The 24,705-nt window shown below is 36.9% G+C and overlaps 2 protein-coding genes across 11 annotated transcripts in view; both read right to left on the reverse strand.

Moving 5' to 3' along the window:
* The window catches only part of IL31RA (interleukin 31 receptor A), a 35,492-nt gene extending 34,860 nt beyond the window's left edge, over positions 1 to 632 (reverse strand). For 4 of the 6 annotated variants that reach the window (XM_039355550.1, XM_039355540.1, XM_039355557.1 and 1 more), the window contains exon 1: positions 493 to 631. The gene's annotated coding sequence lies outside the window, so the exon portion shown is untranslated. Of the gene's footprint in view, positions 1 to 492 lie in introns of all 6 variants that reach the window. The other 2 variants (XM_039355522.1, XM_039355512.1) reach the window with 1 other exon arrangement.
* Positions 633 to 2,817: 2,185 nt separating this feature from the next.
* Positions 2,818 to 22,881, reverse strand: DDX4 (DEAD-box helicase 4). Of its 5 annotated transcripts, none has more exons than XM_039355603.1 (19): positions 22,762 to 22,881; positions 22,335 to 22,497; positions 21,433 to 21,496; positions 19,079 to 19,144; positions 17,779 to 17,820; positions 16,391 to 16,483; positions 16,045 to 16,125; positions 15,654 to 15,689; positions 15,206 to 15,250; positions 14,830 to 14,972; positions 13,260 to 13,412; positions 12,503 to 12,657; positions 11,734 to 11,863; positions 10,710 to 10,876; positions 9,040 to 9,185; positions 8,485 to 8,584; positions 4,139 to 4,409; positions 3,945 to 4,052; positions 2,818 to 3,227 (listed from the first exon to the last, which is right to left on the reverse strand). In XM_039355603.1, exons 2-19 carry the CDS (start codon positions 22,428 to 22,430, stop codon positions 3,147 to 3,149), a joined length of 1,977 nt encoding a protein of 658 aa, XP_039211537.1. In that variant the 5' UTR covers positions 22,431 to 22,497; positions 22,762 to 22,881; the 3' UTR covers positions 2,818 to 3,146. The 5 variants fall into 5 exon arrangements, with proteins under 5 accessions (XP_039211537.1, XP_039211528.1, XP_039211521.1 ...); XM_039355594.1 differs by having other exon boundaries at positions 22,666 to 22,767; XM_039355587.1 differs by lacking the exon at positions 22,762 to 22,881 and adding an exon at positions 22,631 to 22,757.
* Between the last annotated feature and the right edge of the window lie 1,824 nt (positions 22,882 to 24,705).

Here is a 24,705-nt window from a genome sequence, read left to right on the forward strand (position 1 = left end):
CCTCGGTTGGGAACCTGAGATGAAAGAAGGGGAAAGAGAGAAAAGTAACGCGCCCGGGATTGGAGGAGCAAGATTATGCTCCGTTTCTCCGAAAGAGATTACATTCGAGGGGACTTGAATTCGAGGGAACTTGGGCAAGAAGCAGAAGAAAAATGCAGAAAGGGACCCTGCAAAAAAGGGAATCGGAAGAAAAGACCGGGGGGGGGGGGTGAAGAAGGCTGACGGGATGTGGGGCGTTAAGCAACAGGCAGGAAATGAGTAAGAATTGTTTGGAAGAGCCGAGAGTCAAAGGGGGGGTGTGCCACTTTCGCTACGCGCTATTAAAGTTCGGGGCGCACAAGCAGGGGGTGAGAGGCCACCGGCTTCTCTTGCCAGACGCCTAAGAAAACTAAGACTCAGGTGAAAGATTCCCGCCCCCCCCCCCCCCACACACACAGTCCGCGCCCGAATAGTCAGCCGGCCACCAGTGCTGTCCCGGTCTTGACTGCTCACCTCCAGCCACCGCAGGAGCCGCTTCAATTTTCTCAGCCGACAGGCGAAATGACTAAGCCTCGGATATGAGACTTTCTCACCACGGCTGAAGTCCCGCCTCTGGGCTCACCCATGCTGTTTTTTCCGCTTCTTCCAAGTGCTTTTCCCCGTCATAAAACGTCGGGGGGAATCGGGGTTTCTTTCATCATCATTGCCCACAATGGGCGGGCCTGCTGTGATGGCGTTCAGTTCACAGGTCTTCGGACCGGGAAAGTTCTCAGAAATGACTCGAATATATCTCATTGCGTGCAAAAGTCCAGAGGCTCCAGACACTTCCATAAAGGGAGATCAATCAAAATAAAGCTGGAAGAGACCTTGGATCTTCTAAGCCCAACCCCCTGCTCAAGTACGAAACCTACACCATTTCAGACAAGTGACTGTCCAGTCTCTTCTTAAAAGCCTCCAGTGATGAAGCACCCACAACTTCTGATGGCAAGCTGTTCCACTGGTTGATTGTCCTCAGTTAGGACGTTTCTTCTTAATTCCAGATTGCTTCTCTTAATTCCAGGTTGCTTCTCTCCTTGATTCGTTTCCATCCATTGTTTCTTGTCCTGCCTTCTGGTGCTTTGGAAAATCATCTTTGTGACAAGCCTCTCAAATACTGGAATACTACTATCATGTCCCCTCTAGTCCTTCTTTTCTCTAGACTAGCCAAACCAAATCTTGCAACCATTCTTTCGTTTTAGTCTCCAGGTCTTTAATCAACTTAGTTGCTCTTCTCTGCACTTTTCCCAAAGTCTCAACATCTTTTTTGTAATGTGGTGACCAAAACTGGATGCAATATTCCATATGCGGCCTTACTAAGGCTTTATAAAACAGTACTGACACTTCGCATGATTTTTGATTTTGTGGCTGTTTATACAACCAAGAATTGTATTAGCTTTTTTAGTTGCAGCTGCACACTGCTCATATTTAAGTGATCATCCACTAGGAGTCCAAGGTCCCTTTCAGTTATTGTTTTTGAGCTTAATCTGTATTTGTACTTTTGTTTTTTTTCTGCCTAATTATTAAAACCTTGCTTTTCTCCACATTAAATTTCATTTTGTTGGATAGGGCCCGTTGTTATATGTGCTAAGACATTTCAGAGATTGTACTGTGAGAAATCACCAAGTCCACTGTAAGATTCAAATATTCAGGTTTTATTAATGCCCTGCTAGAAAAAGGTATGGGACTTGTGACTGTGTCAGAAAACAGAAGATTAACAAATGTAACACCAAAAAGGAACCCAAGGAAAATCACAGGCCAATCAGTTCAATAATTGGTTCACACAAATTGATAGAACCCATAATCAAAGAAAAATAATAATTAGGCACAAAAGGGGAACAAACCCTGAGAAAAGAAAATCAGAAGTTCTGCAATGTTCTTTCTACATCAGTGTTTCTCAAGACCCAGAAATAAACATAGAACATATTGAAGGATATTTTTCAATAGACTCAGAAATTAATTTTAGGAGTTTCTGCCTCTATAGCCTTTAAAAGATGTTATGAAATAGGAATAAGTTTTGACAAGAATGAGACTGATCTGAAAGTGGATTTAAAAATGACAACCTACAAGAATGAAATGAGTAAGGTACTACACTGGATATACAAAAGAAATTGACTGATGTGTGGATGGATGGGTGTACACTTTTCCAAGGTTTTTGACTTTCTCTTAGGATGTTTTAGGCTTTGGGTCTAACCTTTAAACCAATGAGCTAAACCCCATTCTTTATTACATTTGTTTACTGCCCATCGCACCGCGAAGTGATTCTACATGTTACCAATTACCCCTAATCTCTCCATCACCCTACTTCATCTTCTTATATATGTGCTCTACCTCAGATATATCAATTTACTGAGAAATTACCTGTTCCTGAAGAATCAAAAGAAAATTCACTGCAGTTGTGAGCCACTTCAGTGCATCAAATGATTGTCTGAAGATTTCCTAATGATCATTTCAAAAATGTAGCCTTCAACTTAAATTTACCAGTTATTAAAAAGTATCTGAATAGTTCTCGTCCACAATGCAATTTAAGCCTATGCAAAGTTGTTGAGCTAAGAAATGATGACTCAGTAAACTCCAAAATAAGTTTGCTTCCAATAACCAGCATGATAAAGCAAAATAGACTTGAATACACTGTCTTCTTCCTTGTGAATGCAATCTGTGTTATGTAGGTTGCAGAATCAATAGCTGGTAAAATTTTAAGAGAATTTGTGGTTTTAGAGTTGCTATCATGTAATCCTAATCAATGATTTCTGATAAGACTGCCAGAATTGAGCTAAATTCTATAAAATCCATAGCACAGGACATGATTACAAGTTTTTATTAATCATTTCTACAGTCATTTACAACAGTCTTTTACAACAAATTGTGTTACTTCACACAACCATTAAACTTAAATTTGCTAAATAAGGAATTCAAATGCCTGAAATCCACCTTTCCTTAACACGGGAAGACAGCAACATCAATGGTTTCTTAAACATATAATCATCCTAAGCACGTAAACTTAGAAGTAAATTCCATTGAAATTATAGACGATCAAATAAAATTGGTCAGGATCCAATCAGGTTTCCCCAAAACTACTTTGTTTAGAAGATTTTGTATAGTACAACGTTGTTCTACTGCCAAGGGTAGATTTAATCCCAGGACTCATCTGCTACAAGTATATTTGATGCTGCAAATCCTCCACTGTGAGGATTGTCTTTGCCATGGAAAACCTACATAAAACAGAATTCAGATTTTCAGATAAAACAAAGAAAATTGTACATTGCCAGGAACACAGTGTGCTATGTTTATTTTCAACATTGTGTTAGAATAGGGGTGGGCGCCACATGAGAAACTAGGACTGTTGGGAGGGTCGCTGCTGCCCTGCCCACTGCTCCTGCCACGAACATGCCCAGGTCTGTATTAGAAAGTACTTTTCAGATACTTGCTGTCCAACCTGCTTGACAACCTTTCAACATTTATCACAGATAGCCTGAAATACATGAAGCCCTGTTTCTGTATTATGATGCTCACAATTAGCTTCCACTGATACAGCATTTGGTTTGTGTATAAAAGGCCTAAAATTACTACTATTCTCCATTAGACCACTACTCCAGTTGTCCCAATTGTTTATTTCTCAGAATCACGAATACTTACTGTATTCTGTATATCCCATATTATCATTTTAACAGACTACTTTAACAATCTATGTGTAAAGAAACTTAAAAATGGTTATTTCCACTTACATCACTTTCCTTATCATCTTCGTTTTATAATGCTTGCTTTCTCATCTATGCCTATTCCAATATCCATAGCCACAAATATTTCTCAACCTTAATTTGATTTTTCTTTTAAGGATTGCTAAGTATGTTTGGAGCCAGGGGTCTTTCAAAATTACAATACTTAACCAATGTTTAGATAAAAATCAGTTTGATTTAAAAGTTACCTACCTTTCGGGAATCAACAGCTGCAAACACATTTTCCTTTGGATTACTAAAACCAATCCCACCTGAACCACAAGCAATTTCTTCTAACCATGCTGGAACCTCTTGCTGAGCCTTAAAAAGGAAAGGTTGCATTATTACATATGTACTATTGTCTGTTTAAAAACTATTTAAAAATTGGGAAATGAAAGACAACTTACATCTGCAAGCACTTTGATTAGAGGCTGTGCAATGGCACTGTCTGCTTGAAGATCAAAGAAAGAAATTGCTTTGCCTATATTACCACAACGGCCAGTTCGTCCAATCCTATGAACATATTCATCAATTGTGGAAGGGAGATCAACATTTATAACATGTTGAACATTTTCTATATCCAGACCTCTTGCTGCTACAGATGTAGCAACAAGAACAGGACATCTTCCAGTACGAAAATAATGAAGTGCTTCCTCTCTCTCTCTCTGTTCCCGGTCACTAAAAAATAGAACATTTTAATTTGCAAAGAAATTTTAACAGATAGATATATCAAAGTGGAGGGTAAAGCCATGTGCATTAGATTAAAAAAAATCTCATTCATAGTTCTACTCTGCATGAATGGGAGAATAAGGGTATCCTCTGCAGATTGAAGTACTGTAGATAGTGATCCAAAATTTGTGATTGTCTACTGCACATTGTTTTGGTTAGAGATTACACAGTCCTTTAAGAAATAACTTGACTTTACCTTTATCAATCTCATAGTTTAATTAAAAACACAGAAATGTGCCAAGTTAAGCATTTCAATAGCCTTGTGACAGAGGCAAGATAAGGAATGTGGAATGCCTCAGGCCCTGGGAAGATCAGGACAGGCTGCATATGTCTCTCAGCTCTGATGTTGAACATCCTCCCTGCTATTTCAGTACACAGCATTGACTTCCTGGGGAAGCTGGCAGAGAAGATTGAAAACGGCAATTCCATGATCATGGGCCACTTGGCAAACAGTTGTTAAGTGCAAACAGTTGCCAAGCGTCCAGATCATGTGACTACAATCTTGTGACTGTGGTGGGACAGAGTTGCAATATTTTGCATCAACACAAGTGCTTTACATGCCCTTTATAACTTTGAATGGTCATTAAGCAAAAGTCAAGGACTCTATATTTTTAATGTACCAAGTTGTTTTTATTGGAACCTTCAGCCATTTTCAGTTGAATTTGCCTTTAAGGAAATGGAGAGTTATACAGATCTTAGATCAGAGAAAAGCAAACATATATAACTACCATAGTGTTTCAGAAAAATTTAGAAGACTTTCTCCCATGGAATTCCAATTTGCCGTTTTACTACTGGCTGGGAACAATATCATTACAGGTAGTCCTCGACTTACAACAATTCATTTCACTGGCACTGAAAAAAATGACACATGACTGTTTTTCACACAACCATTGCAGCATCCCTAGTTACATAATCAAAATTCAGATGCTTGGTTCATATTTAAGGTAACAGGGTTACAGTTCCTAGGGTCATGTGATTATATTTTGCAACCTTCTGAGAAGCAAAGTCAATGAGGAAGCCAGATTCACTTAGAAAGATGTTACTAACTTAGTGAGTAATTCATTTAACAACTGTAGCAAGAAAGGTCATAAAATGGGGCAAAACCCACTTAGCAGCTATCTTGCTTAACAACAGAAATTTTGGGCTCAGTTATGGTCATAAGTTGAGGACTACCTGAACTTCAACATCTTCATCAACAATTTGGATGAGGGGATAGATGGGGAACTCATCAAATTGGCGGATGACACCAAGCTGGCAGGAATAGCCAACACTCCAGAAGACAAGCTTAGGATACAGGAGGATCTGGACAGACTTGAACACTGGGCACTATCTAACAAAATGAAATTCATTTTGTTCTACATTTAGGCAAGAAAAACCAAATGTACAGGTAAAGTATAGGGGGTACCTTGCTCAATAGTAGTAACTGTGAGAGGGCTCTCAGAGTCCTAGTGGACAATCACTTAAATATGAGCCAGCAGTGTGCTGCAGCTGCCAAAAAAGCCAACACAGTGCTGGGCTGCATTAACAGAGGGATAGCATCAAGATCACGTGAAGTATTAATACCACTTTACAATGCTTTGGTAAGGCCACACTTGGAATACTGCACCCAGTTTTGGTCACCACGATATTAAAAAGATGCTGAGATTCTAGAAAGAGTACAGAGAAGAGCAACAAAGATGATTAGGGGACTGGAGACTAAAACATATAAGGAACTGTTGCTGGAATTGGGTATATCTAGATTAACGAAGAGAAGGACGAGGGGGGATATGATAGCAGTGTTCCAATATCTCAGGGGTTGCCACAAAGAAGAGGGAGTCAAGCTATTCTCCAAAGCGCCTGAAAGCAGGACAAGAAACAACGGATGGAAACTAATCAAGGAGAGAAGCAACCTAGAGCTAAGGAGAAACTTTCTGACAGAACAATTAACCAATGGAACAACCTGCCTCCAAAAGCGGTGATGCTCCAACACTGGAAGTTTTTAAGAAGAGACTGGATAGCCATTTGTCCAAAATGGTGTAGGGTTTCCTGCCTGAGCAGGGGGTTGGACTCAATGACCTCCAAGGTCCATTCCAACTTTTTATTATTATTATTATTATTATGGATCATCGCACAGCCAGATGTTCAGAATGGATTTGGCATTTTGTCTACCTATCGAGTCCTTACCCAGGACCTGGGATAGGCAGATGTGGATGTTTGATGGTATTGCAGGTATCGTCACAGGATGGAAGCAGTTCCTAGTAAGGCCACCTTTTGCAATTGACTAATAGCGAATTTGTCAATGCCAATGGTGTTCAAGTGGTGCTCCAGTTGTTTTGGGATTGCATCCAAGGAACCTATTACTATTGGTACTACCTTTGCTTGCTTTTGCCACAGACTTTCTATTTCTATTTGTAGGTCTTTGTATTTTGTTATCTTCTCCAGCTCTTTCTCTTCTATTCTGCTGTCTCCAGGCACTGCCACGTCCACTATCCAGACTTTTTTGTCTTTCTTATCGACAATTGTTAAGTCTGGGGTGTTATGTTGCAGGTGCTTGTCTGTTTGAATTCTGAAGTCCCAGAGCAGTTTAATTTTATCATTTCTATGACTTTCTCTATTTTATGATCCCACCAGTTTTTGCTTACAGGCAAATGATATTTTTTGCAGATCTTCCAATGCACCATTGTTGCTACTTTGTCATGCCGCTGCTTGTAGTCAGTCTATGCAATCTTCTTGCAACAGCCAGAATTAGTCCCTCGGTCTTTCTTGAATTTTCCTGCTCTTAGCCATTGCCAGGTCTTGTTATTATCTGCTTTCCCAGCTATTTTTTTAATGTATTGGCCATGTAGTGCTTTGTCTTCCCATGCCTCTATTCTGTTCTTCATTTGGTCTTTCCTGTAGGCCAGTTTGGTCTCTCCAGTAGTCAGTAAGCCTTCCTGATATACTAATTTCAGTACATCTTCATCATTGTTCTTCAGATATTCTTCAAAAGCCATTTTTTCTTCTTCAACCATCTGATGTACTTGTAGCATTCCACGCCCACCTATTTGCCTTGGTAGATAAAGTCTGTCAATGTCACTGCGTGGATGAAGGGCATGATTCATTGTCATTATTTTTCTGGTCTTCCTATCCATTTCTTTTGGTTCTGCTTGAGTCCAGTCCACTATTCCAGCTGTGTACCTAATGACTGGAATTGTCCAGGTGTTGATTGACTTTATGGTATTTCCTCCATTGAGTTTGGATTTTAAGATCTTCTTCACTCTCTTGATGTATTCACCTCTAATCTTTTTCTTGACTTCAGTGTGCTTGATGTTGTCAGCTTGAAGGATACCCAAGTAGTAGTAGTAGTAGTAGTAGTAGTAGTAGTAGTAGTAGTAGTATATTATTATTGCAAACTATTAGGAAAGCCTTTTTTCAGAGCCAATTTAGTGTAGAGGTTGAGGCATCACACTACAAACCAAGGGACCTGCCTTAGATAAAAAGTCAGCTTGGTCATGTGGGGCCAATCATTGCCTCTCATCCTGGGAGGCAATGGTAAATCACCTCTGAAAACTTTGACAAGAAAACTGCAGGAATTGGAAATGATTGACTGGAAGACAAAATGGAATGATTTAAATATTCTGGAATTCACTAGATCATGATTTATTTTTGGTTTAGATTAATGTAAGGCATCACACCCTCTCTTGGTACTTTGCTGTTAAAAATATTTTAATTTTTTTTAAATAAAACATTTCTTTCTACGTTCCCAAGAATTCATTTGGGTTCCAGTTAGAGCCCTAAGCATTGTTAGAAATGAGAAATATGAATAGTTGCAACCAAGTATTCTGGAAATGTCCCCACCTCGCCCCAAACAAGGGTAACATCATATTTTTAAAGCTAGTAGAAAGTGACAGGAAGCACAATCACCAATTTAAGAACTCTGAGAGCAGAATTATCCTAACTGGCCAGGGCAGCCAATTTGGAACAGGGAGGCCTCCATGACCACCAATTTCTTCTCAAAATTTAATCTTAAATGTTACAAAAGTAGGCTATTCCACAATTTACTTACCCATGAATACTTGTGGTTGATATGTTTTCTTGGCAAAGTAAAGTTGCAAAAAAATCTGCTTTTTTCTTTGTTTCCACAAACACCATGGTTCTTTTATTGCCTATGAAGAAAGCAGACAATATTATTTTACTCTCCTTCGAAAATATATTCCAGATATTTACATAGCATACTTCCCTTCAATTTCACCCCCACAACTTCATCTCAGTGATGGTAATTGTTCTTAGAGAATGTGACAGTGATCCTTCATAAAATGGGATTTCCCTATGGTTCTGTTACAATTAAGAACTGTCAATTACTTTTTTGAAACAACCTTATTTAGAACACTGCAACTTTCTTTAACTCAGAAAATTTATTTCTTAAAAACTGATGAACCATCCCTAGAACTATACAATGAACTGGTCACGAGAAAAAAAAGAACATTGTGGAGAATCCATAATGCACATACTTATATTACTGAACAATAATTATGCTACACTACACATTTGGCAGCCTTATACTAATTTAACAATTAGTAACATTAAAGAAAGTACATTCCAATTACAAGGCCTCAATTACCTATTTCATTAAGAATTTCAACAAGTTTATCTTTCTTGTCATACTGTTTCACTTGAAGTATGGTCTGCTGAACATCACTGCATGCTCCTCCCACTTGTCCAACAACAACAAATAAATAATCTGTCTTCAAAAATTCTCCAGCGAGCCTTTAAGTAAATTCAGTAAAATTAAGTTTTATTTTACTTATTTCATATAGCATGCATGTATCAGGGAGATCTATACTTTACAGAGTAGTCCTGACAGGCTAATTGTTGTTCATTTGGTTTTGTGCTTGCACGCTTATCCACAATGTGCCATGGGGCGATTCAGCATGTACTATCTGGATAGTGGTATTTGGGTTAATGACATCATCAGACCTATTCCGCCAATCTTACCTCATGTCCAGACAGATCCACCACCAGCTCGTTTTCCTTGCGCAGCTAGCCATTCCCACTGAAGTGGTACCCATTTATTCACTCACAATAATGCTTTCAAACTGCTGGATGGGCAGGGCAAGAGCTAGAGGCGAGTGATGGGAGCTCACCCCATCCTGCGATGCTACCAGAGGAACTGCCAGAATGTCGGCTATTTCTGGTTAGCAGATCTAGTGTCCTTCAGGCACTGTGCTACCGTGCCTCTGTATAATTAAGTTATTTTGAAGTAGTGCATCCAGAGAGAGAAGGTCAACAGTTTGGGAAATAAAGTATTAATGTTTTATACAGGTAGTCCTCGATTTACAACCATAATTGAGACCCAAAATTTCTGTTGCTAGACAATTGTTAAGTTAGTTTTGCCCCATTTTACAATCTTTCTTGTCACAGTTGTTAAGTGAATCACCACAATTGTTAAGTTAGTAACAAGGCTGTTAAATGAATCTGGCTTCCCCACTGACTTTGCTTGTCAGATCATAAAAGGTCATGACCCTGGGACACTGCAACCCTAATAAATATATGCCAGTTGCCAAGCATCTGAATTTTGATCGTATGACCATGGAGATGCCCGCAACAGTCGTTAAGTGTGCAAAATAGCAATAGCACTATAGCAATAGCACTTAGGCTTATATACCATTCCACAGTACTTTTACAGCATTCTCTAGCAGTTTACTAAACATTTACAATGTGTATCAGCATACTGGCCCCCCAACAATCTGGCCTCCAACCATTCATTTTACCAGCCTCGAAAAGATGGAAGGCTGAGTCAACCTTGAGCAAGTCAGGATCAAAATCCTGGCTGTGGCAGAGTTAGCTTGTAATACTGCATTCTAATCACTGCGCTACCATGGCTCCTAAAATGGTCATAAGACATTTTTTTCAGTGTCACTGTAACTTTAAAAAAATCACTAAATGAATGGTTAAGTGAGGACTACTTGTAGTTAGTAAAATGATACTAAAAACAAATGTTAACAGTAACCACTTCTATAAATATATACTATTTAAATTGCAAACAGTTATTGTCCAAATATGACTTGTAAAAACAACAGGCATCATTCCAAACAATTACTTAACTCAGAAGGTACTCTTTCTACGATGAGTCAGTTCCTCCAAGATTAAATAAAGTAGACGCAAAACTTTAGCAATCGAGATTCAAAATTTTAGCAAGGTAACATTTGTATTTATGATTTCACTCTGAATAAATTACCTGAAATTTACATTTTGTAAACTGTATTTTTAAAATGAAGTGCTAATACATACCTTTGGATTTCATCAGGAAAAGTGGCACTAAACATTAATGTTTGGCGTTTGTCTTTTGAGGGCATGCCTGGAGATGAAATTAATTTCTTTATATCAGGGCCAAATCCCATATCCAGCATACGATCAGCTTCGTCTAACACCAAATATTTTAATTTGCTGAGCCCAATCTTTTAGAAAAAATCAAATATACAAGAAAAATTTGAAAAAAGCACACACAATTCTATTTTTACAGGATAGTTGCACAAACTCGAATTAGCCCTCACATTTATATGGGACACTTTACATCTATCCCCATATTCTGCTTTAAAGAACAATATACGGTAGTCTAATTTTACACAAATGATTAATTATACCTAATACCTAGATGCTGCTAAATTAATATCTACAATTACCATATCAAAGCAATACTGAAGAGGTATCGGCCCACCATCTAACAACAGAAATGAAGCAACCAATGCAACATATTTTAGTTACACTAGCAGTAAAGAAAACTTTGTTGAGGTTTTTGAAAGTATTCAATAATTAAAGTTTCATGTTATCAATAATTCAGATGCTGCTCTCTCCTTCCTTCATGTACCTATTACGCTACGGTCCTTTATTCCCTTTAATTTTACATGTCCAACATTCCAGATCGATACCAAACCTCTTTAAGTAAAATGAATTTGGATGATAGGATTGGCAAACACGATAAAGATTCTGGAGAATTATTGTCTCTACAGATAATTCCATATGAATAGTCATGTCACCTACTGTAGCTTGAAAAAGTCAAACCACTATGTTATAACAGCCAGAACCTGTTTTCACCCTTTTAGCCTTAACAGCAGCATTTTATCCCTGGCCTAATCACATATGAAGTACCTTTTTGTGAATCAATTTAGAATATGTTAACTTATCCCCATAAGCTTCTTTAAAAACCTTGTTTTAAACTATATCAAATCCTTGCAATAACAGAGTGTTAAGTCTGAAGTTTGAATAGTCATAAAGTTTAACATTCATTCTATTCATGGCGATGCAGAGATCTTACCTTTTGTCTGCCTATGATATCCAAAAGTCTTCCTGGGGTAGCACACAATATATTACACCCTTGCTTTATCTGATGAATTGTATGGCTCATTTGTATACCTCCATAAATCACAACAGGCCTTATACAAGTTCTAGTTATCAAGAAAATATACAATTAAAATATACAGTTAAAAACAGTGAACACATCCCACAACAAAGCCTTAAATCTGTGATATGGTATAACAGATCTAATACTGTATTACTTTTGGTTTGTTTGAAATATTTAAACCACAGCATTTGATGGTCTGCATTTAAAATTAAGTAGCTTACTTAATCCACATTAACATTATTTTAAGATATAATACAGGAGTACAATTATGTAAGAATTATATAATTAATATTTTTACTATACACTTGTGTACCTTTCTCTAGCCCAATCTGCAGTATTAAAGCTTTGAACACTTATCATTTGTATATAATTCCTAAATAGCTAGAGTTATGGCTTCAGCTGTTTGAATTACATATAATAACTAGCAAGCCGAGGAAATAAATGTAAATTATCAGTCAAATGTTATTTGCAGATGAATCAGCAAAAACTCTGGTTATCCCAAAAGATGGAAAATTATTTAACCAAAACAAAACGCATCCCACTATATCGATCTGCGAACGTTTGCAACCAGCTTATAAACGAACTTTAGATACATACTAAGTAGATACGTATATACACTTCCGTAATTTATTCTTTAGTGGGAGCACTCTGTTGTTGTGATTTAATTTGCCCAAATACTTACCCGTATGAAAATTTTCTTGATTCCAGAAAGATCTGATTTATCAGTTCTCTAGTTGGTGCTATTATTATGCATTCTGGTTCTTGTTCCCCTTTGAATTGACTAGCAGTCACTCCATCTCGCATCATATGAGCTAAAATTGGTATAAGAAAAGCTGCCTAAAGGACAAATATATTACAATTTAGAAATGCTGCACATCCAGTACATGAAAAAGTTAAATAAAAGTGCATTTTCCTGATCCAATCTTAGATGTTTATAAAAAAAATTAAAAAGTACACTAAAATATAAAGGTCCAACATCTACTTCAAACATTGAGAATCTCCTAATTTTTTAATGTCAAATAACTATGATTTAGTTATAAATCTCATAACCATGAAAAGGGATTCACAAACAGTACTCCTAAGAAAAATGTGCAAGAAGAAACATGGCCCAGTCATTTGAGACAGTACTAAAAGAATTAACTTAAACACTAGGAATTTTGTATTAAACAAGTATATCAAATCTGTCAAGAATATTATTTTTTAATTTAAAATGCTTCCATTTAATGTATTCAGTCGTAAGAAATTTGAATTACTAATATATCAATTTCAATTTAACAGTTTGTACTAATGAAAATATTTCACAAATGAAAACTGCAGCTGAGTTGAGAATGAAATACTGACCAGGTCAGTAATTTGAAAACTTTAAATGTTGAAATTAAAAAATGATAAAATAATAAATCCACCCAAAACCTCAAGAGAATTTGGTATTGTGTGCTTACTGTTTTTCCAGATCCTGTTTGTGCACATGCCATTAAGTCACGTCCTGCCAGCACAATAGGAATACTATATTTTTGCACAGGAGTAAGTTTAAAATATCCAGCTCTAGCAATGTTTTTTATTAAGGTTTCACACAGATCAGCTTCTTCAAAAGTCTTTAAAAAAGGATTAAACAGAAAATTACATTAACAAAACTTAAAATATAATTTTAATATATTTACTAGCATATCACAATTTCAATATATTTTATGGATTACATCAACCCATGCCCCCAGGCACAGCCTCAAAAGCAAGCAAAAAATAAGCCTAAAGTTCTTAACAAAATCAGAACAAACAACAATTCATTTTATCTGTTAATTTTAATGACAAGAAAAGCCTGGCCATTAATTATATCCTTATATTTTCATTTTTAATCAGAAGTCATTGATTGTAGGTATTTTCTATTTTGTACTATACATTCTGTACTACCTCCAAGAAAGAACTGTTGGCCATTGGAATACAGAATAGGAGCAGTAGTGGCACAATGGTTAAAATGCAGCATTTCAGGCTAACTCACTGCCAGAAGTTTGATCCTGATGAGCTAAAGGTTGATTTAGCCTTCCATCCTTCCATCCTTCCCAGGTTGGTAAAATGAAGACCCAGTTTGTTTGGGACAATGTGCTGACTTTGTAAACTGCTTAGAGGGCTGTAAAGCACTATGAAGCAGTATATAAGTCTAAGTATATAAGTCCAAGTCTACCATATATGTCTAGGTATACTGTATATAAGCGGTATGGTAAATCTAAAAGAAGGACTAGGGTTGACATGATAGAAATATTCCGGTATTTGAAAGATTGCCACAAAGAGGAAGGGGTCAACTTATTTAGCCAAGAACCTGTAGGCAGGACAAGAAACAATAGATGGAAACTAATCAAGGAGAGAAGAAACCTGGAACTAAGGAGAAACTTCCTAATAGTGAGGACAAGTAACCAATGGAACAGCTTGCTGTCAGAAGTTGTAGGTGCTTCATCACTGGAGGTTTTAAAGAAGAGATTGGACAGTCACTTGTCTGAAGTGGCAAAGGGTTTCCTGCTTGAGCAGGGGGTGGACTAAAAGACCTCCAAGGTCCCTCCCAGTTCTATTCCAATTGATTGAAGTGCTATTGCTGTTACTATGCTGCACAATGAGATAATTTGGCATGGAGAAAGGGGGGAAAGCACTGTGAAAATCAGTAAGGAAGATGATTAGGTTGTTGAGGAAAAGGAGGGACAACACTGGGGAGATTTGGGGTGGGCAAATGGGACCTACACCACTAAAACATTGAAAGTGGAATCAATGGGATAAAAAAGATGGGGGCTGCAAAAATTTGGTTCTGGTTTTAAAACAATTTTTTCCTATCTCATACACAACCTTAACCTTTAATGCTCCCAAGTTACTGACATATAATAAGTTATGTACCTTGTTCTGTTCCACAATTACAAAGCTTATTATAAAACGTGAAACTTAGATGAGCAATGTCTCTATCACTTAAAATAATGGCTATCGTTTTCTTCAGCTCTTTATTTTTCACAAGAATTTTAAACATTCACTAACCAATATTGCTGGTGGAGGATCAAGCCCTGAAACTTCCACAAGAATATTATCGTATTTATCAAAATTTATTCCTGTCTGGTAATGTGCAAAGATACTATTTTCATCATCTGGTGGAGGTGGTGGTACGTATGTCACCTTTGGATCTGCAAATATAAGAAAGATATTCTGATTCTCAAAAAGTTCTACATGTGAAGCCACAAACTTATTATCTGCCTTCATTCTTTCTGATATAACTTATCTGCGTTATCATCTCTCCTGCATCACCATCTGATTTCCATATCTCTTTATTGTTGAAATAAAAAAAATATTGGAGGGAAAAAAATAGCCAGGACATAGAAGGAACTTTAAAACTTGTTCACATTCAAGACACACTTACTTCTTTCAGAAGCTACATTTTCTTCACTGCTTCCTTTGTAATCCCCTGTTAAAAGAATTGTTAAGTTATATACAGCAGAACTGAATTTTGAAGTTATATAAGAGCTATATAGATCATGCTCAAAACTAACAATTTTAAAGGAAACCAAAAAAGGGGTGTTCAGGAATAATACATACATACATACATACACATGCATGCATGCATACATACACATACACACACATACTCAGAAATACCATGCAGGTTCTAATGTTAATTCTATATTTCAGAAAATCAAGGAACAAATTGAATTCACAAATGTTCTTTATACAAGGAGTATCTTTATCATCCAAATAGTTGCTTTTCCAGATAACAATGGTCATACCTGCTAAAAATAACAGAAAATAACAGAAATACTATACATCCAGAGGGCAACAGGTAGTACATAAATTAAACAAATTATTTTTACCTCTGGCTTCAAAGCCTCTTCTACTTTCAAAATCACCTGAAAAAATGTGTATGTTTTAATAATATTGTGATTATGGATGACTGTGATAAACAAATTACAATATCATTAATTTACAACGTTCATCTACATTGTTCAGATGTTTTTGTACTTTAATTTCTTTGGCACAGCTTTTGAAAATGTATGGCCAAGAATAAAGAAAACTATAGTTGTGGAATATCTGCACGATACCAGTTTTCTCTTTCCAAATTCACAAAAAATTGAACTTATCTATGATGTCCTTTTTTCCCCTATTTTGCATTTTTAAATATATCAACTTCCAATAATCTTATTCACAGAATTCAGATGAAGTCATAAAAAATGAACATAACAAAATTTTACATGGAAGTTTTACCTGATGAAGTACCAAAGCCTCTTCTTTTAAAACCTAAGCTGACAGAATTTTGTTTTCCATCTTGGTTCACATTTACATCATCTGTTATAATATAATCAAATATTTATTCAGTCTTACATGCTAGATTTTTATGGAAAAGTTGTTTCATTATATTTAAACTAACATAACATGTTACAATTTTCAAGCTATTAAGCCTTGAAAATCCATTCCAATATTTTTCTACTTTTTTTAGCAGACATATTTGTATTCATTTGTAAATGTTTCTTAGGCACAATACTAATACCTTTTGTTTCTAGAAATTTCTGTGTTAAGCAATGTTTGAATTATTCCAAACTATAATACTTACTTGTAAATTGCCCAAATCCTACTCTATCATTTCTGAATGATCCTCTCCCAGGTCTACGAAGAACACCAACATCATCATTCATTCTCTGAAAACCTAATTTGGGGAAAAAAATCATTTTCTTGAGGAAGACTAAACAAAAATGAACAGTGATAACCAAACCAGGTTTAATTTGTAAACTATGCTTTGTGGGCTAGTTAATGATTAAAAGCATTATTCAAAACTATGTAACTGGGTTACTCAGCAATACAGCAATCATATGCTAATCTGCTGAATGAACTCAGCTTCTATCCAATATAGTGGAAAAGGACCACCTGGAGCAGTTTCAAACATTTAATAAAGTACTACTTTTCTGCCCAACATGCAAAATAGGTATTACAAATCAAAACATGTGTGCTTCTTAAAAGAAAAAGCAAGACAAAATTATAATAAAGTGCAGTGCTAGCCCAAGATTTTTATAATTAGAGATCAATATCTAATTATCTAAGCTGTGATGACACAGTGGTTAGAATGCAGTATTGCAGGTTAACTTTGCCTACAGCCAAGAGTTGAATCCTGACGGGCTCAAAGTTGACTCAGCCTTACATCCTTCTGAGATTGGTAAAATGAGAATAAAGATTGTTGGGGGTAAATTGTTCAGTGTGTTGTTGCTGTTTGCTCAGAAAATGGCATCCACTTCCATGCATATGGTCTGTGTGGATGCCAAGGAATGGAGCAGCCTGCTCTCTTTCCCCAACATGAGCTCTGGAGCTCCAGACATCTATAGAAGGTAAATGAGCAATCAGTGACAGGGATAGGGAGGAGGGTATAGGACCCAATGGATTGGAAAAGTATGCCCTAGGTCTGCAAGGACCCCAAGAGGTGAAAAGTGGAATAGGGGGTGCATCAGGGGGTGGGGGAGGTCCAGGGCAGATTGGCCTGGGCCTACACTAGGCCTTACTCTGCATCCCTCACCTGAAGCACCCCATTCTCCACTTAACAACTAAATAGGGGAGAGCAGGGATAATAGTCATTAAGTGAGGCAATTAAGTGGCCACATCACTTAACAACCCTCACAACTTGCAACCATAGTGGGCAGGCTCCATTATGGTTGAAATCGAAGACTACCTCGAATAAAGGGAAAAATATTTTTGTTAGTTAACATGTTTTAAAAAAAACAATGAAGAAAATTTCCTTAGGTTGCTAACGTAGTTTTATTTAACCCGACTATGCCTGCCTATAATTAACAGATTAATCATGAATTCAATTTTAATTACTATTTTACCTGTCATAAAGTCAACATTAGATGCAGGTTATCTAGTAATAGTCAAATTTAATTGTTTTACTCCACAGTACGAGGTTAGGGTTAGTTGGGTTGGAAATTATTACTTGATACAAATTTGCAATCTTACCTCTTTCAAAACTTGAAGATTTTCGTTCTTCAAATCTATTTCCTAATATATTACAGAAAATTAATATGGCTGACAATGATATTCATTCTTTTATTTAAATTATATAAAAATTAAATAACCATGGGAAATAATATTTTCAAAGTAGTACCTATATTATTATCCTTTTTCCTGAGTTCTCAACTTCTGTTAAATTATATTATCTATTTAGGTCACAATTATTTTCTGAGTAGAAAACTTATTTAGTCGGACATATTTTCTAGAGTTGAAAACCAGAACATTTTTTATAATCTACATTCTTTTCCATATACACAAAAACCATGTAAATTGAAACAGGAAATAAAGCCAGTTCTTTTAGATGGAACAGAAAGAATTAATTACATAACAAATTCTGAGCATAAAACATTTCATGCAGAAACATCTGGTTGTATGAGTTTAATGATTAAAATGAAATATGTGTTCACAAGCAGAATACTTTATATAGAGACTGATATGGTTTTTCCATGCAAGAGGGGATAGCAGCAAAGAAAGGCAAGGCTGACAGGGTTTTCTGGTAATGGCCTGCAGGGACACTGGCAACAGTGGGGAGGCAGGAGAGGGAGGACGAGTGAGCCAGTGGGATACACTGTGCTATCAGTGCAGCTAAGGGGAGACAAGGAAAGGAAGATGCTGAAGAAAAAGATGGGTCAGCACATAGAAAAAGCAGAGGAGTGGCACACACCAGCCTAGCGCTGCTCACCCCATAAGATCTTCCAAGATCCTTGCAGATTTGTTTAGGTCGAACTGTGGACAATCTGAAACAGTTCACCAAACTCAATGGAATGGAATGTTTCACAACTGAAACAATATTTTCAATTTCATATAACATGTAAGTACAAATGCAAAAATATGTTCCATTTATGATTTACACTAAATATCTTATTTTATCAGAAGTAAATACTCAAACTTTAAGAAATCAGCTCCCTTTCCTCTTCTCTAAAGTATTTTTATGTACAGATTTTTAAAAAATATTTATAAAATGTATATGGCCACCCATCTTACAAAAAGTAACTCTGGGTGCTGAATAGCACCAAAAAAAAAGGAAAAAAAGGAAAGGGGAAAAAAAGTAAAAAAGAAAAAAAAAGAAAAGAAACATACTAAGTCATATTAAAGTTGTTGTTTTTTGGTTTTTTTTAAAAGCATAAAAATGTAGATCAGCAAGGGAGCAGCCTTACTGAAAAAAATATTAAAACATATTAAACATTAAACACTATCAATAATCTTTTCCTTAAATGACAAATAAAATTTTTACATTACAGTATACCTCTGTTTCCAAAAATTCTTCCACTTCCAAATCTACCTGTTTGTTTCTCTTCACCATTACGATTCTCTAATAAAAGGAATAAAAAATAAATAATAAAAAATCTTTTAACTAGTTAAATGCATTTCTAGTCAATTTTTTCACACATGGAAATAATTTACAAGTTAGGTCCATAAGTATAATTGCTCAGCCTCGGTTTCATCTTCCAGTGTCCTATGGTTATCCAGCTAGTTTCTACTTATTTCCAAGTAAATTAGGGTTAAATGGATGAAGTTTCAATGTTGATTAAAAGAGGATCTAGGTATAGTTAGTTCCTGCACTGATTACATTGACTTTTCTTATCTGATGCAGCTATCAATAGACATCAAAAGACCCACTTGGGACTCTAAAATTAAGATAGATTCTGCAATTACTTTCTGTATATAAATTACATATGTCATTGCTTTTAAAGTATATTTACAGACACAGGCATCTTCTCTACTTATTTATTACCAAGTGTCTATATGCTGATTATATAAATCTGGTGCCATACCCCTGGTTTACAAAATGTAGTGGAGGGATTTACACTTGTACCAACATGAAATGAACATTAAGTTTTGGATAATATGCGAGCACAGAGTATAGAAAGCGCAATTCAAAAATACTCAAAACCATAATTTAGATACATTGTTGATTTTCATTATTAATTAAACTTTGATTAATTACTAGCAAGTATCCCAAGTTCATGTATTCCTTCCTTCACATAATCAATCATTTTATTATTTGTTTCATATAATCAATCATTTTATTACTTGCTTGCAAAGCTGAATTTGATGTACTTCAATGTTTTAATGCATCCTGGACTCACCCACTGTGCAATACTAGAACATGGTGTGCATAATTTTGATTAGTATATTCTGTAATACTGGACAATTGTGATTTATGCAACCATACAAGAAGGCAGTTTCTAAACTGGCAAAATGCCTAAATTGGAAAGCCTTGTTTAGGAAAATACTGAGACAAACAAATGCAGACAAGATGCAGGTAGTAACTTGAGTATTTTTGTTTTACTGAAATGCATAGAATTAGAATCTACAGATTACGCCCTCCCTCCTAAAACTTTAAGACTATACTTTATCTTAATTTCCAGGTATGGAAAGAAGTAGCACATAAGTTTTAGATTTGCCAGATTCTTTGGCTTATATTCAAACCCTTTCCCCACTTTCCTAATCTCTATCATGACCAGAGTAATCAAAGGTCCAACACTTATTAAACCAAAGATAAGCAACTGCATTTACAGAAAAAAATGAGGAAATTTTATTTCTTAAACTGTAGCCCCTAAGAATTCCTTCAAAATTCTGTGTTCTTACTCATATCCTAAGAGTATTTTTAGAGCAGGGGTGTCAAACTTCCCGCCCACGGGCCAGAATCATTATAGCAAAACCACGCCCACCCATTGCCGGCAACGGCAAAAAAGTTGTGATAAGTCGCAACATGTCACGTGACATTGCAACTTTAACACCCCTGCCTTAGAGGGTCTGTTCTGCAACTCCTTGGGAACAGGAGTGACTTTTCAGCAGTCACTTCTCAACTTTGAAATGCCTTTAACAGAAAGATGCACCTAGTATCATTTCTACTCTTTCTGCTATCAAGCAATGCCCTTTGATTCTTCTAAACATTTTAATAAGCTAATGTTGCTGTGATGTTTTAGAATGTCTTTTCTACTGATTTTGTTCTTTTATTGCTTATTTTGAATTTCAAACTATTTTGAGATTAATTTTAATTAAAATATTATCAATTCAGTAAGCGATATGAACAAATCAGAAATTCTATATAACACATTTTCTTGCACATGTTCTCTCGTCTTTTGATTATAAATTACAGGATCAGGTCTGAAGGCTCCATATGTCCCCTAACAACCTTAGAGGCAGCTCCAAGAAACCTCTAGAAGTTGCAATTATAAAAGAAAATTAAGTTCATTTTTGTAATCGTATTTTGATACTAATCAGAATTGCCACCGAGTCATTACATTTGGATATACAATCACCAACATACACTTGAAGACTAAATACATCTCAGAATCGACAAAACATTATGCATCTTAGGCAAAGATATTACTTCCTAATTCATCAGATGAATTTTCTTTCAACCAAAATTATTTCATTTTAAAACTGAAACAGCACAATGCTTACTAGCAATTTAAATATCATACCCCTCCCAACAACCTGGGACTCATGTACACAGCTGAGACCACATATTATCACAAAAGGACTATCATGGCCATATGAGAGATAAGGGCTTGCAATTATTAAAAGTTCATTATTTGCAACCATCTTTTTTTCAAAACATGAATCCTTATTATATTCTTTAACACATACCTGGCTGTTTTACACTCTGAGTGAAATTGCACAAGGTTTCATTTGTTCTCATGGGTGTGCTGCCCTACAACAGACCATACAGGAACTGTTATATGAAGAAATTTCTAAAAATCAGTTATCTTGTAAATATAATAAAGTACATCTGCTTAAATGGGATTTAGCGTTTTAACATTTTGAATAACTTTCCTTAAGTACTCCAAGCTAGAGAACATAATATTACACTCTTTCACTATCTGTGATTATTGGTAATAAATGCAGTGGTTTAGAAATAGTAAATTATATAGCAATTTTTTTCATTTACTTGTAACAGTCCACTTAATCATGGCTCATTCCCAACCAAACTGAACAGAATCATAATCTAAACTTCTAATCAAGCAATTTATTTTGAAACAGGAAGCAGAGAGAATACCTTTAATAGGTGTAAAATTACTCTTTATTCAACAAAGGAGTAGAATCTAGTGGCAAAGTGATTTGGAACACTTTAGACCACAAAAGGGTAATATACAACGTTTGTTTGCTAATATAACTACTTGCCACCTAAAGTCATTCAAAGTCCCAGAATTTGGGAGGGAAGTTTCCAGAACTCTTTAAAAGCAGTTTTTAGAGTTCTGGGAGTTGCATACTGTAAAACCAACCCCTTGAAGTTGAAGATGGGATTATGCCATTAACGTTAGGCACCACCATCCCTTGACTAAGTCAATCCCTAATAGGAAACTTAGTAGGGAATCTGGCATTAGAATTTATTCCTTCCAAGACTGGACGGATTGTTTCGTAATCCTTCTACTCGGGTCCAAATTCCAACCAACCTTCCCATTCGTTGTTCACCTAGACAGCGCGCATCTGACCTAAATATTGGAAAAACAGAGCACGCCTCAAAACATATAACTTCCATAGGCACCCACCGGCTTCTGGAAGCTGGGCTGGAAGACGGGCATGGCCCGGCTTTCCTCTCCACTAACACCTTTTGTAAACTCCGTATCCCAGTTCTCGTCATCCATGGCAGCGTCGGCCAACTCCACGCCTTCCTGCCAAGAGGGGAAATACACTCGAAGCGACAAACTGAAACTGAGGAGAGACAAAACGCAGCCCTTAATATGGCCGGAGACCTCCCACCAACTCAAGAGACGCCGCTCTGCCATACAGAAGGCCCTTTCCATCCACTCCAGCTGCCTCTCCCGCCAAAAACCAGCCAACCTGCCTGCCGCCCGCTTGACTCTCCCCTCTGAGGCCCACCCGGCGATAGAGACCCGCCCAAGGGCAGCAGGGCTGTATCTCCTTCGCTCTCGTGGGTTCTCGTTGGCGCGTAAAACCAACAGGCACGAACCCCACCTTAACGGCGCGCGAGCCTTAAGGCGACGTAGCGCCTCGTCAACACGTGCTCCAGACGTTGCTAACTAGCCGTCTCCGGCGCCGCGTTCGCTTGATTGTGTCTGCGCCGGAGGCCCGCGGGAATTGTTGCGGTGTCTCAAGTAGGGCCTCAAGCCTAGCCTTCCTGCTTTTCGCAACCCTGGGAGCAAATTTCCCCATGAGCCGGGGAGGGTGGGGGGGAATGTTAACGACATATTAGTTTTTGATTTTGCTCTGAGCAACGAACGCCCTTCGAGCATTTTTTTCAAGAGCCTCCTCGGTGTAGGAAAGCATGCCTGTCGAGTGGCCTAGGATTTCCTTTGCCTAAGGGTTTTAATGCTGTTAACGTTGCTTGGGGGGGACGGGTTATTCACAATTATATAATTATTAATTATATAATCTATTAAAGAAATAAGGGTTACAGGATTCTCTAATCATTATTTTTTAAGTAGTGCTCGATGTAACAGTCCCTGTCACTAGTTTGGTTCATTGTGTCCTGTAATACCAAAAATTGGATTCATATGATTAAATTGATTATAGATTAACTGGATTGAACAACCATGTTCGTTGGGCAGACATACGTGGGCAGTGGCTTCTATGAAATCATAATGGTGTAAAATTCTTTTTAATAGGAGTAGACATAAAATAGAAGTGCTTTGCTATGAATCCAAAACAAGCTACTTGTTTGGAAGACCTGCCAAAATCCAAAATGTTCTAAAGAGGTGACAAGCAAGGCTGGTATGCCTCATCCTCTGGAACTGAGTGCCAGCTTGCCCACCAATCTTTTCACTGTGATCTTCTCCCTACATCCCCATAGCCATGCCTGGAGTCCTGGCTTCACTCCTAATATATCTAATGGCCTGCCCACATAACCCTTTTCTCATCTCTCTTTAGAGTAACTGGGGAGATCAGTCAGGAGGATGTATTGTATTGCACTTAAAATAGGACATTGTTAGCTGAGGGAAAGATTGTAGGAGATACAAAGTGGGGAGACTATCTCAATGGCCTTAGGTTTTTTCTTGTTTTTTACAGAACACTTGCTTAGAACATATGGGTTCCTTTCTTACACCTTTGGTCCCATGTCTGGAGACATGTGTTTTGGTTCCATATCTGAACTAAATATATATCTAGATATGGGTCACTGTTATGTACAGAAGTAGAGAAGAAAATTTTGACAGGACTCCAGTTTTATCTGTGCAGCCTGATGCTTTATGTATGCCTGTGGGTCGGGACCCCATTTGGGGTCGAATGACCATTTCACGGGGGTCGCCAAACAAGGTTGTCCGCCATTTTTTTCCCCTTTTGTTTGGCCACGCCTCTGGCACCCGGTGGCCAAACAAAAGGGGAACAATATTATGGGGTCGCAGCATTAGAAAGGTTGAGAACCACTGATGTATGCAAAGGTAGATTTGTGCACATGCTTGCTCCCATTCTGCCTGGACAAGCCAGTATTTGTACAGGCAAAGCCAGAGTCCAGTCAGAGGTTATTCTGTGACATTAGCTATTATCTTCAACAAGCAAAGCTACCAGGAAAGCTCACAGCACATTCTTTGAAAGTTTCTCAGCAATTATGGATCTTATCAAAATTTGTTCCTGCTGTACCTGAGTAAGCTAGTATGTGATTTGACTGAACAAAAGTGAGGAGGAAAGCCTGAAACAAATTCAGGATTTTCTATAGTTGCTCCTATAAAGAGCAAATGTGGATCCAAAATTTCAGACATTAAGCAAAACTAAGCAAATTCATCCGCCCCATTAAAAAAGATTTAAATTTTTATTTTTTTATGTTAAGTTTTAAATTTAAGATAATTTTAATTATATTTTAACTAAATGTCACAAATTTTTATTTTTTATTTACCTCTAATCCCAATGAAATGTTTAATTCACAGAGGTGCCATATAAAGGGATTTCTAATTTTAAGGAGTCATA

Source organism: Crotalus tigris, unplaced genomic scaffold, assembly GCF_016545835.1.
Source record: "Crotalus tigris isolate CLP2741 ecotype Arizona unplaced genomic scaffold, ASM1654583v1 scf7180000017571.3126492, whole genome shotgun sequence".
NCBI lineage: Eukaryota > Metazoa > Chordata > Lepidosauria > Squamata > Viperidae > Crotalus > Crotalus tigris.

What these genes read in the sequence shown, in the direction of transcription:
- DDX4 (XM_039355569.1), bottom strand. Translation starts at nt 22,589, where the DNA reads ATGGAAAGGGCCTTCTGTATGGCAGAGCGGCGTCTCTTGAGTTGGTGG. An exon ending in AGCCCAGCTTCCAGAAGCCG is followed by an intron (nt 21,497 to 22,334) that starts GTGGGTGCCTAT and finishes GGTCTGTTGTAG; the next exon opens with GGCAGCACACCCATGAGAAC. An exon ending in AAATGTAGCTTCTGAAAGAA is followed by an intron (nt 14,973 to 15,205) that starts GTAAGTGTGTCT and finishes TTATATTTGCAG; the next exon opens with ATCCAAAGGTGACATACGTA.